We start from the raw sequence: 14,634 nt of genomic DNA on the forward strand, positions 1-14,634 counted from the left end.
TTGGGTCACACAGTGTCTGAGGTAGGATTTGACCTCCAGTCTTCATTACTCCACACCCTACTCTCTATCTACCTAGATGCCAACTTGTGGCCTATTGGCCACAAGAAGGTTTCCACAATCTCAATTTACTGAAACAATAGCTACTTCTAGCCCTGGACTTAGTTTTTGAGAGAAATCAGAATACTCCAATGTGTCTTTCTTACTACTCTCAGAAATAGAATAATTGATGTTTTCATGTGGCAATCATTTTCTTCAAAGACTTGACTCATTTATTTTACAGATGGGCAAACCAAGCAATAAAGAAATTAAATATTTTTGAAGTGAGTCAGTAGCAAAAAAAAAAAATACAAAAAGATCTGCCCATTAGACCAAGAAAAAGAACACAGGAGTAGAAGAAGTTAAGTGACCTGGATTCTAGGCCCAGTCTCACCAATGACTGTCTTTCTGACCTCAGGCAAGTGAGTTAAGTTGATGTCTTTGTGTCCTTATTTGCAAAATGGAGGTCGTTCCATTTGCCCAACCTATCTTGCAAAGTTGTTGTAAAGGACAAATGAGAAAATAGTTATGAAGCTAGCTTGGAAACAATAAAAGCATTTGAACATAAGAACTCTGTCACTATTTATTTATTTTACTAGCATCCTGGCAGAAGGATTGAGGCAAGCTACTGATTAGATTAGATTTCATTGCACTGACCATGCTTTTACCAGTTATTTAAGGAGGGAGAACCCAGTGAACCCAAATGTTTGTGCCAAGCGGCTGAAGTGAATCCACATGGTCAACTAACCATCAAGCTCCATGATCCCTGAGACAGAAGGATAATTCCTCACTTTGTGCCATGCATCTTGAGGCCGTTGGTTTGGTTCCACAGTGAATCCAGGCCACAATATTCCAACCCGACCCCCTCTGGGATTACTTGGGGCTCGATCCCTTGATGTGAAGTCAGCAGAAAGAGGTTTAATTCTGTCTTCTATGCAATCAAAAGAAGAGCTAGTGGCCACAATGATAGAATTCCTGAGAACTATCTGTTTCTTCTTTAAGGAACACTGTTTGGTAGATGATGTATATATTAATGGAAGAAGACCAACAACATTGTCCACCAGAATCACATTATCTATCTCCAAGTTGCTTTCTGCATGGAACATGGCCCCATAATCAAAGTTCTTGTATGAAAGGAAACCAGAGATACCAGTACAGTTGTATAGTCCATCTCCCTTATAGAGATGGAGTCCATGAAGGCTCGAATGGACCACATTTCCAACCCAAGGATTTTCAGCCACCAAACAACTATGGCCCCTGATATGGAAGCCAATTCTTTCTGATCCTGCTACAGCATTCCCAATGAGGTTGACATCCTTTACCTGGTTCAACTTGATTCCTGTCACCCAGTCCATTGCTCTTTGCGGCTGCCTAGTCAGGACAATGAGGTTCTTGATGAGAGAGTGGTTTTGACCCTCTAGATCAATACCATGGCCAATGGTGTCAAACAAAATGTTATCATATAAGAAGATGCTTTTGCTGGAATATACACGAATACCCCCTCCACAGCTCTGGTGCACAGCAGAAGAGACGATCCAGGATCCCAAAGATACATTATTGAATTCAATAGACGGATACAGCAAAGACCCAAAGTTCTGGATTTCCACATTTGAGAGCTGAAGGGTACCTGAAATAGAATAGACATTGTTTCAGCGCCCCCACCCTCAAAAGTATAGGGGAAGTTGGATTTAAAATCAGCAGAAAATAAATAATTTTACTGAAAACTGAAAAAAGACTATTGTCAGGTACAACACGATAATTCTTACTGGCAAAACCTGAACAATCAAGTGTGTTAGAAAAGCTGGTTAAAGGTTTCATAAATCGCCCAACAAGGGAGGAGTGGAAGGGTCTTTAGTAATGCATGCACTTGTCCATAGGTCCCGGCTAGAGTCCTAGAACAGATGTAGATAATAAAGATTCCAAATTCTACAGTCCCTCAAGGTTTACAAAGCACTCCTGACCTTATCCTTCCCAGTAGAACATAATCTCATTGAGGACAGGGATTATTTACAGTTCTGTAGCTATAGTGTAGCTACTCAGCACATGCTTATTGAATTGAATTGAATTGAACACACTTTGAAGTAGGCAGTGAAGGTATTATTTATTACTCCCATTTTAAATTTAAAGACACTGAGGCTCAGAAAATAGAAGTGATTTACTTAAGGTTATACAGTGTTAGAATTAGACTGGAAAGCCAGGTCTTCTGACTTCACATCTGGACTCTTTCCATTACACCAAATGGCCTTGGAAGAGCTAAGTCCTGGACCTGACTGTGTTGGGTAATTCAAGACTATACCTTAGGGAGTTGACCTCATGTAATGGAAAGGAGGAGAGGGAGACATGATAAACTTTGTCTCCAGTTCTATTGACTGAAAGAGATACTGAATGAATACATAAGATGACTACATTGCTAATATGCTTTGAGAAACATTGGAGAAGGAAAGGGAGGAAACAAGGAAATAAGCATTTATTAAGCACCTACTATGTGCCAGGCACTGTGCTAATTAGTTTACAAGCATTATCTCATTTGATTCTCATGACAACCCTGTGAGGTGGATGCTATTGTGATTCCCATTTTACAGCTGAGGAAACTGAGGCAAACAGAGAAGGTAGAAAATGGTGTACACAAATACACTTGTGCCAAGATGCTGGGACTTACTCGAATGTGGATGACAACTAGATCCTTAATAAGTATTTGTTGATTAACTGGTTAAGATATATTAAACCCATTGTTAAAATTTCCCTAAAGATCAAGAGAAATTTTTTCCCCATTTTTTCTTAAAATCATAGTAAGCCACACATTACTGAAAAGGCTGCAGAATATACCTCTTTTCAACTTCAGTAGAAGGAATTAAAAAATTGTGTTTTTTTTAATCAAAGGATTTTGGTCTTTTTATAATGATTAGCGTATGCCTAGGGTCTCAATTTTGCAGTAAAAATTCACTTTTTTGAAGAAATCAGTGAAGTTTTACTGTTAGGTTTATTTTATTTGGGTGTGTATGAAACAAGAGCTGAAAATAGTCCCCAGCAAATTGTTAATCCTCTCAGGGATCTGAAGCAAGAATTAAGCTATGATTTTGCGCACAGCCACTTTGCTCTTTCTCTTTTTGGAAAATGCACTTACAGCAAATTGTTTAGCTCAATGACTCATAGGCTTCTGGATGAAACTCCTGATACTCCTAACTCAGAACCTGGAATTATTTACATATGCTCCCAGTTCAATGAGGGTTTGGAAAGGGGCTAGGAAAACCATCCTAAGCAAGCATTTAGGAGAAGATTTCTCTTTCTTCCTTTCCACTTCACCTCTTCCTGTATACCAACAAGTCGTATTTGTCTTTCCAAATCAGACTTTTCTATCTTCCCTTCCTCATTAAGGTGATTTTTCTGATATTCACAAATGTTCACAAATAATCACAAATGTGATTATTTTTCACTTTAACTATAACAGATCATTGACAAAAGTAGCAAAAAAAGCACTATTTCAGATCAGAAACAACTATCAAGACAGGGATCAATTTAAACCATCACAAATGACTAGATAACACAGTGGATATACTGCTAAACTTGGAATCAGGTAGATCTGAGCTCAAATCCAGCCCCTGATCCATACAGGGTGTGACCTCGAGCAAGTCGCTTAATCTATCTCAGTCTCAGTTTCTTCATCTGATCCATAGAGGGTGTGACCTTGAGCAAGTCACTTAATCCATCTCAGTCTCAGTTTCCTCATCTATGAAATGTGGGTGATAATAGCATCTACCTCTCAGAATTAATGTAAAGATTAAATGAGATAACATTTATAAAGTGCTTTTAAAGCCTTAATGCTCTATATACATACTAGCTATTATTACAAAATAATGGACATTTATCCAATTCTGCAGGTATTTAATCAGATAGCACAAAAGAAAGCAATATTTTGCTATGACAATCATTCCTGATTTTTCCTAGTATATAACCTTTGTTTTAGAATGCTACAAAGTACACATTCATTGTTTTTCTAGGTTGAATTAAGCAAAGGATTGTCCATCTACAAACCAAAGATCAGCCTCAACCACCCACTGAACCTAAATACATAAGTGGATTATTTGGTTAGGAATGGGCCCTGGATCATATCCTACACATGGTTAAAAATTCATCAGATAGGCCAACACCAAAAACCATTGGAGGGAGAATCTAACCTCTAGAATGGAGATTTCTAATCAATGACTTATGACTAAAAGGCAACAAAAGATTAAATGATATTCTGCATCAATGACCTGAAAGGGAACTTCCAGGACTGTGCCTAAAAATAAGTGAAATCAATCTTTAAATAAAACAATTTGCAAAAAAAAAAAAAACATTTTATTGACAACTGACACTCTAAACATGCCATCACTGACACTGGAAGAGCCAGGGGAAACAGCAGAATACAAAGAAACCATGGAGGGTTCAAGTTATCTGCAAGTCTGAAGAAACTGCACAATGAAGTCAATCAAAGCTCATAGGACCATAGATTTAGAGTGGAAGGGACTTTAGAGGCCAACTAGTCCACCATCGCCCCCATTTTACAAATAAGGAAAATGAGAGTCAGAGAGGTATAGTGATTTACCTAAGGTCATACAGGTAGTGATTGAAAGAGGCAGAATTTGCACTTGGGTCCTGTGACTCAAGGGCAGCTAGGAGGTACAGTGGATAGAGTGCTAGGCCTGGAGTCAGGCAGTCTCATCTTTCTTAGTTCAAATCCAGCCTCCAACACTTGAAAGCTGTGTGATCCCGGACAAGTAACTTAATCCTGTTTGCCTCAGTTCTTCATCTGTAAAATGAACTAGAGAAGGAAACTGAAAACTTCTCCAATTTCTTTGCCAGAAAAATCCCGAATGGGGTCATGAAGAGCCGGACATGACTGAAATGACTCAACAATACCAACCTCTGACCCAAAAGCCAGCATTCTTTCCACCAATACCATGGTGCCACCAATACCATGGTGCCTCTCTAGGAAGATACTTTCTCTGAGCTAAGAATGCATGTCTTTTTTGTTCTCAGCCATATTGCTTTAACATTTATCAGAAAACTGATAAATGGACACAGATTAAGATAATGAAATCATAAAATTGCTGATCTGGATGAGATCCTAGGCATCATGGAGTCTAGCCCCATCACTGTCCAGATGAGGAAACTCAAAATTCTGTTCCTAGTAAGAGTTTAGTCTGTGACTAGAATTACTGAACCACTGCAATTTCACATACCTGAAAATTCTTCTCCATTAGGCTTTTGGAAGGACCCCACAACCATTCTTCCACCACATGGAACATCAGGCTGGATTTTTATATTTCGAGTCAGGAGGCCCACCTCAGCAGCCAGAGAAATGTGCCTGCCATCTTCCATTGAATGGGAACTTCCTGTGGCAGAGGGGACAAGGGGTGATAATACAATTTTAAAGTCCATTTCGGAAATCACCAGCTGGGGACCCAGTGAAACTGACAAATGAAAACACTTCTCCCCCTCAGAAGTTCTACCCACATTAAGGCTCGCTTTTCCTCAGGCATTCTCCACCAGCATCAACTGAGAAATGAAAAGGCCGCTCACTTGTCTCTCTTTGGGATCAGAGTGAGTGTGTTAGAGCAAGAATTCATTTGTTCTCAATAAGGTAGGTACTGTCACTGACAACTGGAGTCCAGAAACCAGGGCAGAGCTAGCCAATTAGTGGGGTCCCCATCCTCCTTCCTTTAAGTATATCAGCTCTAGACATCAGACTTTGCTTGTACACTGTCAACTGACCACTTTCATGGAAATGAGGAATACCAGATCAACTAGGCCAGTGACAACACTAGTACATATTACACTATTTATAGCCGTAAAAAGAAAACAAGCGTTAAATTTGAACAGAGAGCAGAATCCTCTTGTGCATTCAATAGACCAGCAAGCCTACTGCTCCCCAAGCAAGGTCTCCACAAAGCTGAAATGAAACAATTTCTGGCTTCTTTGTTGTTCCTTGCAAAAGACACTCCATCTCCACTCTGTGTGTTTTCACTGGGTGGCCCCCTTGCCTGGAATTCTCTCCCTTCTTATCTCTGTCTCTTGGTTTCCTTGACTTCCTTCAATACTCAGCTAAAATCCCATCTTCTTCAACAAGAAGCCTTTCTTTCCCAGTCCTCCTTAATGTTAGTGTCTTCCTTCTAAGATCACCTCCAATTTTCCCTGTATTTGTCTTGTTTCTACGTAGTTGTTCGCATACTGTATCCCCTCATTAAATTGTAATCACCTTAAAGGCAGAGATTGTTTTCCCCTTTCTTTGTATCTCCAGCACTTAGCACAGTGCCTGGCACATAGTAGGTGCTTAACAAATGCTTGTTGACTTAACTTAGGCTGTGGACAAATTTTCATTACACAGGGGAACTTAGCAACAGGACTTGGTATGTAATTATCTTTTTTTTTTTCTTACTCTTAAAAAAAAAAAAAGACTGACAAAAAACCTCCATACCATGAATTAGGAGAAACAACTTAAGCTTGCACACTCCAGTAACAAGCCATATTCTTCTTTATTCACAAGGAGAGAAATGTTTCTATCACTCCTTTACTTGATGACAGTAGTTACAGTAGTTATTCATTGTACCTAATGGCTGACTTTTTGTTTTCCTGAATCAGGGCCTTTTTATTTCTTCTTTTATTTGTATTCACACAAGAATATTAGGAATATTAGGGATTGGCAGCTAGTGAAAATGTTCATTGCCTAATGTCCTATTGCCCCTAGGTTAAAATACAAACTCTTTGGTCTAGCATTTAAAGCCCTTCACTATAGAGCTCTAAGCTCTCTCCCCTGACTTACTTCACATTACTCCCTCTTATAGAATTTATGCGCTGGCCTACTTACGCAGTGGCATTGGACTTCCGTGGCATTTTGCATGCACTGCCATCTCATGACTGGAGTTTTCTCCCTCCTTCACCTCTACATCTTGGAATCCCCCCTCCAAGGTTTAGCTCAAATGCCAGTGCCTACATGAGGCCTTTCTTGATTCTCTCAATTGTCAGTCATCCCTCCCCCCCCAATAAAATTTACATTGCATTTATTTTGAGTATAGTTTGTATTTCTTTGTCAGTGTGTATATTTTTTCTTCAGTAGAACATAAGCACCTGAGCGGTGAAGATAGATTTCATTTTTGTTTTTGTCTTTATTTCCCTAGCTGTTGTTTAGTTTTTTCTGTTGTGTCCAACTCTTTGTGACCTCATTTGGGGTTTTCTTGGCAAAGATAAACTGAGGCAAACAGGGTTAAGTGACTTGCCCAGGGTCACACAAATAGTAAGTATCTAAGGCCAGACTTGAACTCAGGAAGATGAATCAGGCCAGCAAAACCATGTAGGTAGACAAGCTAAACCAGGTTGACAGACAGGCCTCAAACCCATTGGTGAGTTGGGGGAATGTCTATCCCAACCATGTGAAGATCTCCCCTTGTAGAATAGGCAGATGAGAACAATCTGTTCCAAAGGCCATGAAAGCTGCTGAAGCAAATGCTGTGGAGCACTTAGAATTTGGTCAAACATCGAAGACACCAATGTCATCCACTGCATCTTGGGCCACGGCCAGTCATCTTGACTTTTGTCCTGCCACTGGACCTTGATGACTCTAGAAGAGAGAGTGAGGCTGACAACTTTGCAAAACTCTGCCTCACTTAAATCTAATTCACAAGCAAGTCAAGACATCACCCCATGATGTCACTGGTCCTCTTCAAAATGAAGGATGAACAACAATATCCCTAGCACTTAGAACATTACCTGGCACATAATGAGTGCTTAATAAATGCTTGACTGATTGATTTCCATGGAGTGATTCTACATTTCTCCTCAAATTTCTCATAGCACTTCTCAAAGGAGGTATGGACCTCCTTTCCTTTGCACAGTTGTTTCAATAAATGGTTATTGAATAGTATTGAATTCATTAATTTTATAATAAAACGTATTCACATTTCAATAAACAAGATGTCTTTTATACAAGCATATTTCGCAAGAATCAGTTTCATCATGATGAGAGGTAGGTAAAAATTTATAACATTCTGTTTATGATTCACTGCCCGAAAAATGAACTGGAAAGTTAGGGGTTGGGTGTTGAATTCTGGTTTGGCTACAGAACTTCTATTTGAACCTTGGAAAAGTTTTTTGGTTTTTTGGATTTTTTCCCCCAGCTTCTTAGCTTCGCATTACTGAAAATACCAATATTTACCTTACAAATATAAATGTTCATAAGAAATAGCAAAATTAACAGAATCATGGGAAATGTCTTTCATGAAGCATAAAAAATCCGGGTTTGAAGACTGACTCTGCCACTTATTAAATGTGAAATCTTGGGCAAATCATTTAATCTCCCTTTGTTCTATTTCACCATAAGTAAAATATTCTTTATCCTTCTAAATCATAGGATTATTGTGAGACTCAAATGAGGAAATATATTTTGCAGTATTTCAAAAAAAACTTAAAAAATAGCAATATACAAATGTAAGGTATTAATTTTTTTTACCTGCTATTTATGCCTTTTGTGACTTTGGGGAAATTATTTAATCCCACTGTGCCTTAGTTTCTTCCTCTATAAAGTGAGATAATTGAGCTAGATGATCTCTCACATCTTCACCATCTAGATCTTATGACTTTCATCACTGCCAGGGAAGCAATGGCATTTATCAACCCAGATAATGAATCTTCATATGATTTGATAGCAGAGCTAAGATTAGAATTCATTGTCTCTGAGGTCAGTCTGCAATATAATTTATTGAACCACATAATCCTTTCAGCAAGCTAAAGGATACAGTCACAAAGGTTCATTGATTTCTTCCTTGTCAAAGTCCTTACCAAGGTGTCGGTGACTGAGGCACTCATGGATTCTAACATTTTGACCCATGACTTCCTTTACAGTGAGGATTTCTGCTTCATGAGGTTCATAAGATGAAGAACTCAATACAATCTTGTCTTGCGGTCTCCAATCTACTGCATCCTCCACTAGAATCCTGTAAGTAAGGAGTAAGTAAATAAGCAGTGGAGTAGAACTAATCAATCAATATGCATTTATTAAGTGCCTAATATATGCCAGGCACTCTTCTAGGCACTGGAGATAGAAGTACAAAGAATGGCTCAATACCTACTTATGAGAAGCTTATATTCTACTGTAGGAGACAAAAATACATACACATATATACTCATATATGAATATATATAAAGTGAATAAATACAAATATAAGCAAAGTAGTTAAACACTAAATAGTTTGTTGTTGTTTGGGCATTTCTTAGTCATGTCCACCTCTTCATGGCCTATTTGGGATTTTCTTGGTATAGATAACTAGAGTGGATTGCCATTTCCTTCTCCAGAACCAGGTAGTTTAGCAGGGAGGAAATCAGCAAACAAGGAAATTATGAAAGACTTAATGTAGAAGATGGTACTTGAGCCTCATTTTAAAGGGAGTAAAGGATTCTATCAAGCAGGGATAAGGAAGTAATACATTTCAGGTGTGTGGCATAATTAGTACAAAAGTATGAGGACTAGAGATAAAGTGTCAAATGTGAGGAAAAGTGTGAAGGCCATTTTGGCTGGATAGGAAAACACTGGAGGGAAGGATTATATAATGAGACTAGAAAAAATAGGTTACAGTCAAGTTGTGAAGGGTTTTTAAAGCAAAATAGAGTTTATATTTTGTTCTAGAAGCAATAGAAAGCCACTGGGGTTAAATGAGTAGGGAAATCACATGGTTTGATCTGTGCTTAAGGAAAATTACTTTGACAGCAGTATGTAGAATGGACTTGTCAGGTAAAGGGAGCAACTTAACACATGGAATCCAAGAAACAACATTTTTTTTTTTAAAAAGGGACAAGACTTAAAATACTTGAGATTTCTGATTAATTCAATAACTGACCATGATTCCAGAGTGTTGATAATGAAGAATGCTATCTGAATGAGAAGTGATGGCTTCAATATGCAGAATGAGATATACAGTTTTGCATATAACCAATGCAGAAATTTGTTTTGATCAACTATGCATATTTGTTAAGAGATTTTGTTTTTCTTTTATTTTTTTTCCAATGGTAGGGAAGAATTGGGAGAGATCATAAATGTTTTTGTTAGCTAATTTTTAAATTAGGGGCATCTAGGTGATATAGTGGATAGAGTGCCAAGCCTGGAGTCAGGAAGACTCCTCTTCCTGAGTTCAAATCTGACCTTAGACAATTACTAGTTGTGTGACCTTGGGCAAGTATCTTAACCATGTTTGACTCAGTTTCCTCATCTGTAAAGTGAATGGAAGAAGGAAATGGCAAATCACCATGATATCTTTGCCAAGAAAACTCCAAATGGAGTCAGATATGACTGAAACGAGTGAATGGTAATGGTGATGAAGGATTGAATTTAGGTAGGGGCTGTGTGAGCAGAGAATTAGATTTGTGAGATTCTGGGAAGATAGAGATGTCAAGATTTGGCAAGTGATTGGGTATGTGGGATAAAAGAGAGTTAGGAGTTGAGAATAATGCCAAAGCTATGAGCCTGGGGAACTGAGAGGGAGAGAGATAAGTTCAATTTTGGACATATTGAGTTTGAGACGTCTCCAGGACATCCAATTTCTAATAGGCAATTGGGGATATGGGAATGAAGCTCAGAAGACATCTGGGACTGGATGTATAGAAATAGGAGACATATAACCCATGAGAGTTTACCAAGCAAGACAGTATAGAGCAGGGTTTCTTTAAAAAACATGTATAATGTAGCCTTTGGCAGTCTAGTGAAACCTATGGAAGCCTTCTCAGAATAATGATCTTTAAATAATTGATGGAGATGCTAAAGTTCAGTTAGAGGTTGGTTTAAAAAAAAGTAATGACATTTTTCCCATCGAAATTCACAGACTCCCTGAAATCTATTTGAAATAGAAAAGAAGAATGCCAAATGAGAACCTCAAGGAATAGTCACAGTTAGGTGGCAGGATATGGATGATTAGTGAACAAAGGAGATTTAGAATAAGTGGTCAGATAGGTAGAAGCTACATCAGGAAAGACTAGTGTCAGTATAAAATATACTATTACATCAAGGGCCATCAAAATTGCAGGAAAGTAAAAGTATACTCAATCTTTCAAATCAATTACACTTTGGGTGACTAAGGGGAAAAAAAAGACAAGTTCATTCCCCTCCCTCTTAAAAAAGTTTTCCCAATTGCATAAAGTATAAAGAAAAGGAGAGCATAGTTAAAATGAGCTAGGTTCTATGAAGTGCCTCATATAGTTCCTTGTACACAGCAGGTGTTTACTAAATGTTTGTTGCACTAAGTTAAATTGAATTACATCACAGTTTTCAATAGCACCATTTTTCTTTGGTTGACAGATGGTTTAATTAAGTAAAATTCTTTCAGATGGAGCCTTATTTTCTCATTCTGATGGCATGTAATGTTGAAATCACAGCTTGTATCTAGAGTCCCTGTCCTAAATAGGAAACAAATGAACAAGTACTTTACTAACAAAGAGGGAAATGAATTTTAAAGAGGGGAGGTCCGGAACTCACCTTCCCTTTTTTTCCCTGTGTTTGTTGCTTTTTATATTGTTTGGGAGTTCGGAAAGAAACTTTACTACATTAAAGAGCATTCATTCATTCATTCTTGATTCATTAATTCAATAACCACCTATTAGGTGACTACAATGCATGAAGTACAATTCTATATGCTGGCAGAGACACAGAAACAATTAATAAAACACTTTTTTTTGTTTGATTGTTTTGATCTTGGTCAAAGATGTTTCTAACATGTTTGAATGCAATGGTTCCGCTTTTCTTAAGTTTGGGAATTACCAGAAGGCCCTGTCGTTGGCCTTCTTATTACTCTATAAACTCTCTATGGCAATTCCAATCACTACCAGAGTTTCAATCTTGTTAATACTTCTATGCAAATGACTCTATAGAAATCAAAATATTAAGCTTAAATCTCTTTCCCTAACCTTCTGATCTCCTACTTTTGTATTTTTATCTATCTATCCACTCATTATTCATTTGTTCATTTGTTTATTTGTTTGTTTGTGGCAGTGAGGGGAATAGTGGAGTCAGGAAAAACTGAATTCAAATCCTGCCTCAGATGCTTTCTAGCTATGTGACCCTGAGCAAATAATTTAACTTTTCTCAGGCTCACTTTCCTCATCTGTAAAAGTGGGGTTAATAACAGCACCTACTTCACAGGGTTTTGTTTTGGGTTTTGCTTTGTTTTTCAAATGAGATAATATGAAAAACACTTAGTAAACTTTAAAATGCTTTGTAAATGCTATTGATTGTTGCCAAAATTATGATATGCAGTTAGATGGATGTATGTTTTACACACCCACACACCCACCCACCCCCACACACACACACACACACATATGATACAAATCTAGGAGGGACAGCTAATATTTTGGATGACAGACTCATGATTCAAAAGGATATCAGTGGCCAAAGATGGAATCATTGGCCGAATTCAGCAACTGAAATTCAGTAGAAATAAATATAAAGTCATACAATTAAGTTCAAAATACTAATTACATAAGAACAGGCTGGAGTAGGCCTAGCTAGACAATAGAGTAGCAAAGCTGTGTTGTTTTTAGTGAAATCTAAGCTCAGTATCAGTTCAATAATATGGCAAGGTAGCCCCCAAAGCTGAAAGTTTCTTCAGCTGCATTAATAGTTGTGGCCTCTTCCTAACTTGCCCATTACAGTGGTATATATCACCATCCTCCTTATTGCCTGGGCTTGCCACCTACATATCATCCTCAACAATTCCCTCTCTTCTTCATCCATCCCCATGTCTAATCCTTGCCCAGTCCTGTCATCTCTATCTTTGTGACATCTATTTTATATGCCCTCTTCTCTTATCTGACACTCTTACCACCACCTACTAAGACCCATACCATCTTACATCTGGATTACTTCAATAGCCTGCTGGTTGGTCTTCTTAAGTTTTCCCCCACTCTAGTCCACCTATCACTCAGTTGTAAAACTCATCTTCCTGAAATGCAGATCTGACTAAGTCCCATCCTAGTGCATAAACTCCAGTAGCTCTTTATCACCTCCAGGATCAAATATAAAATTCTCTGTTTGGCATTTAAATCCTTCCATAACCTGCCCCCTTGACCATGATAACCCTCAGACTACACTAGGAGTTTAAGGGTTAGTTTTGGTAGTTTCATTTTAGGAAGAACAGTGTTAAGTTGAAATGCATTCAGAGAAGAGTAACTAGAATGGTAAGGGGACTGAGACCATGCCAAATGCAAAGTTGAAAAAAAAAGTGATAATGGCTTTTTGGTAGATTGAAGCATTTGTCTTCGAGTATCTGAAAAATTATCATGTGAAAGAATCATTACAATTTTTCTGTTTGTCCTCTAAGGGAAGAGGTGGAAACAATGGGTAGACATTATAGAGGCACATTGCCTCTCAATTAAAAAACAAAACAAAACAAAACAAAAAAAACTTCCTGACAATTGGATCTGTCCAAAACTAGAATAGGATGCTTTGGTAGCTAGTAGGCTCCCTATTGATGGAAGACTTCTAGTAGATTTTTATTATATACAATCTAGTATTGTGATTCCAGGTTAAATGACCAACAAGATAGAGGACTAAATATTTTCTCTAGTACCTAATGACTCTCAAAAACTCCCCAAAATAGGAATTATTTACAAAAACTCAAAGCTATCTCTACAGGATAACACCAAGAAGCTTAACAAAGTAACAATCTGATGAATTAAGAGCAGAGAAGAGTAATCCCTAATTTGTAACCTGCTCACTCAGCTCCTCCTTCTCTCATCTCCTGCCTTGCTCTGGCAATGTGGCATAACCTATCCCGCTGGCCTGTACTGAGGTCCATTGAGAAATTTCCTTATTTCTGTTATAGTTTCTGCCCAGTTACATTCTGTCCATGCCTCACCCCATTTTTCTGTGGCAACAAGCAACTCTGCCCAACCACTTGCAGGGGAGGAGAAGTGAAGGAAAATAGAAGCATGTTCTGCCTAGGTTGGCAGCACACTGCAGTAGTACTCATACAGATAATTAAAGAAAAGAAGGAATAGATCAGAGAATCAGGATGCCTCTTGGGTTACACTAGCCCTGAAAGAAAAGCAAACTGGTATCCATCTGCAACCATTCCTATTCACCTTGAAGTCATGTGGGGTATGGACTGAAGACATTGAAAAGTGAATTCCAAATGTAAAAGAAAGCTACATGAAGAATGTAACTTTCCCTTAAGTTTCCCTTTGAGTTATCTACTGATTCCTTCCTCTTTGATAGTGAATGTCTTGGGGTACATTCCAAAGGGAGAAGGAAGATAAAACCTGCACACAAATAACCATGGTATCAGGTGAAAGATGGGTGAAAAAAGCACTGAATTTGGAGTCAGAGAACCTGGGATTAAATCCTGTCTCTGTTATCATTTCCTGTGACTTTGGGTGAGTTGCTTCAACTCCTTGAGACTCAGTTTCTTTAGCTTTAAAATATAGAAAATGAATTTGATGAACTCGACGGTCCCTTCCATCTCTAAAGTCTATGATCCTATTGTCCACAGTGCAAAAGGGGAGGAAGTCAAGGCTAAGGGCCAAAAACAATTTGAGGATAGATATAATTAATCAAACTATCCACCAGTAGGCATTTTT

General features: G+C 38.1%; 1 protein-coding gene across 1 annotated transcript in view; it reads right to left on the reverse strand.

Annotated features, from left to right (window-relative positions):
• The window catches only part of PKHD1 (PKHD1, fibrocystin/polyductin), a 492,125-nt gene that overhangs the window by 14,379 nt on the left and 463,112 nt on the right, over positions 1-14,634 (reverse strand). The window contains exons 56-58 of the mRNA XM_027840287.1: positions 8,851-9,005; positions 5,259-5,411; positions 785-1,663 (exon numbers count right to left, since the gene is read on the reverse strand). Coding sequence (XP_027696088.1) covers positions 785-1,663; positions 5,259-5,411; positions 8,851-9,005 — 1,187 coding nt within the window. The remainder of the gene's footprint in view (positions 1-784; positions 1,664-5,258; positions 5,412-8,850; positions 9,006-14,634) is intronic.

Source organism: Vombatus ursinus, unplaced genomic scaffold (genome assembly GCF_900497805.2).
Source record: "Vombatus ursinus unplaced genomic scaffold, bare-nosed wombat genome assembly UNPS02004698.1, whole genome shotgun sequence".
In the NCBI taxonomy this organism is placed as follows: Eukaryota; Metazoa; Chordata; class Mammalia; order Diprotodontia; family Vombatidae; genus Vombatus; species Vombatus ursinus.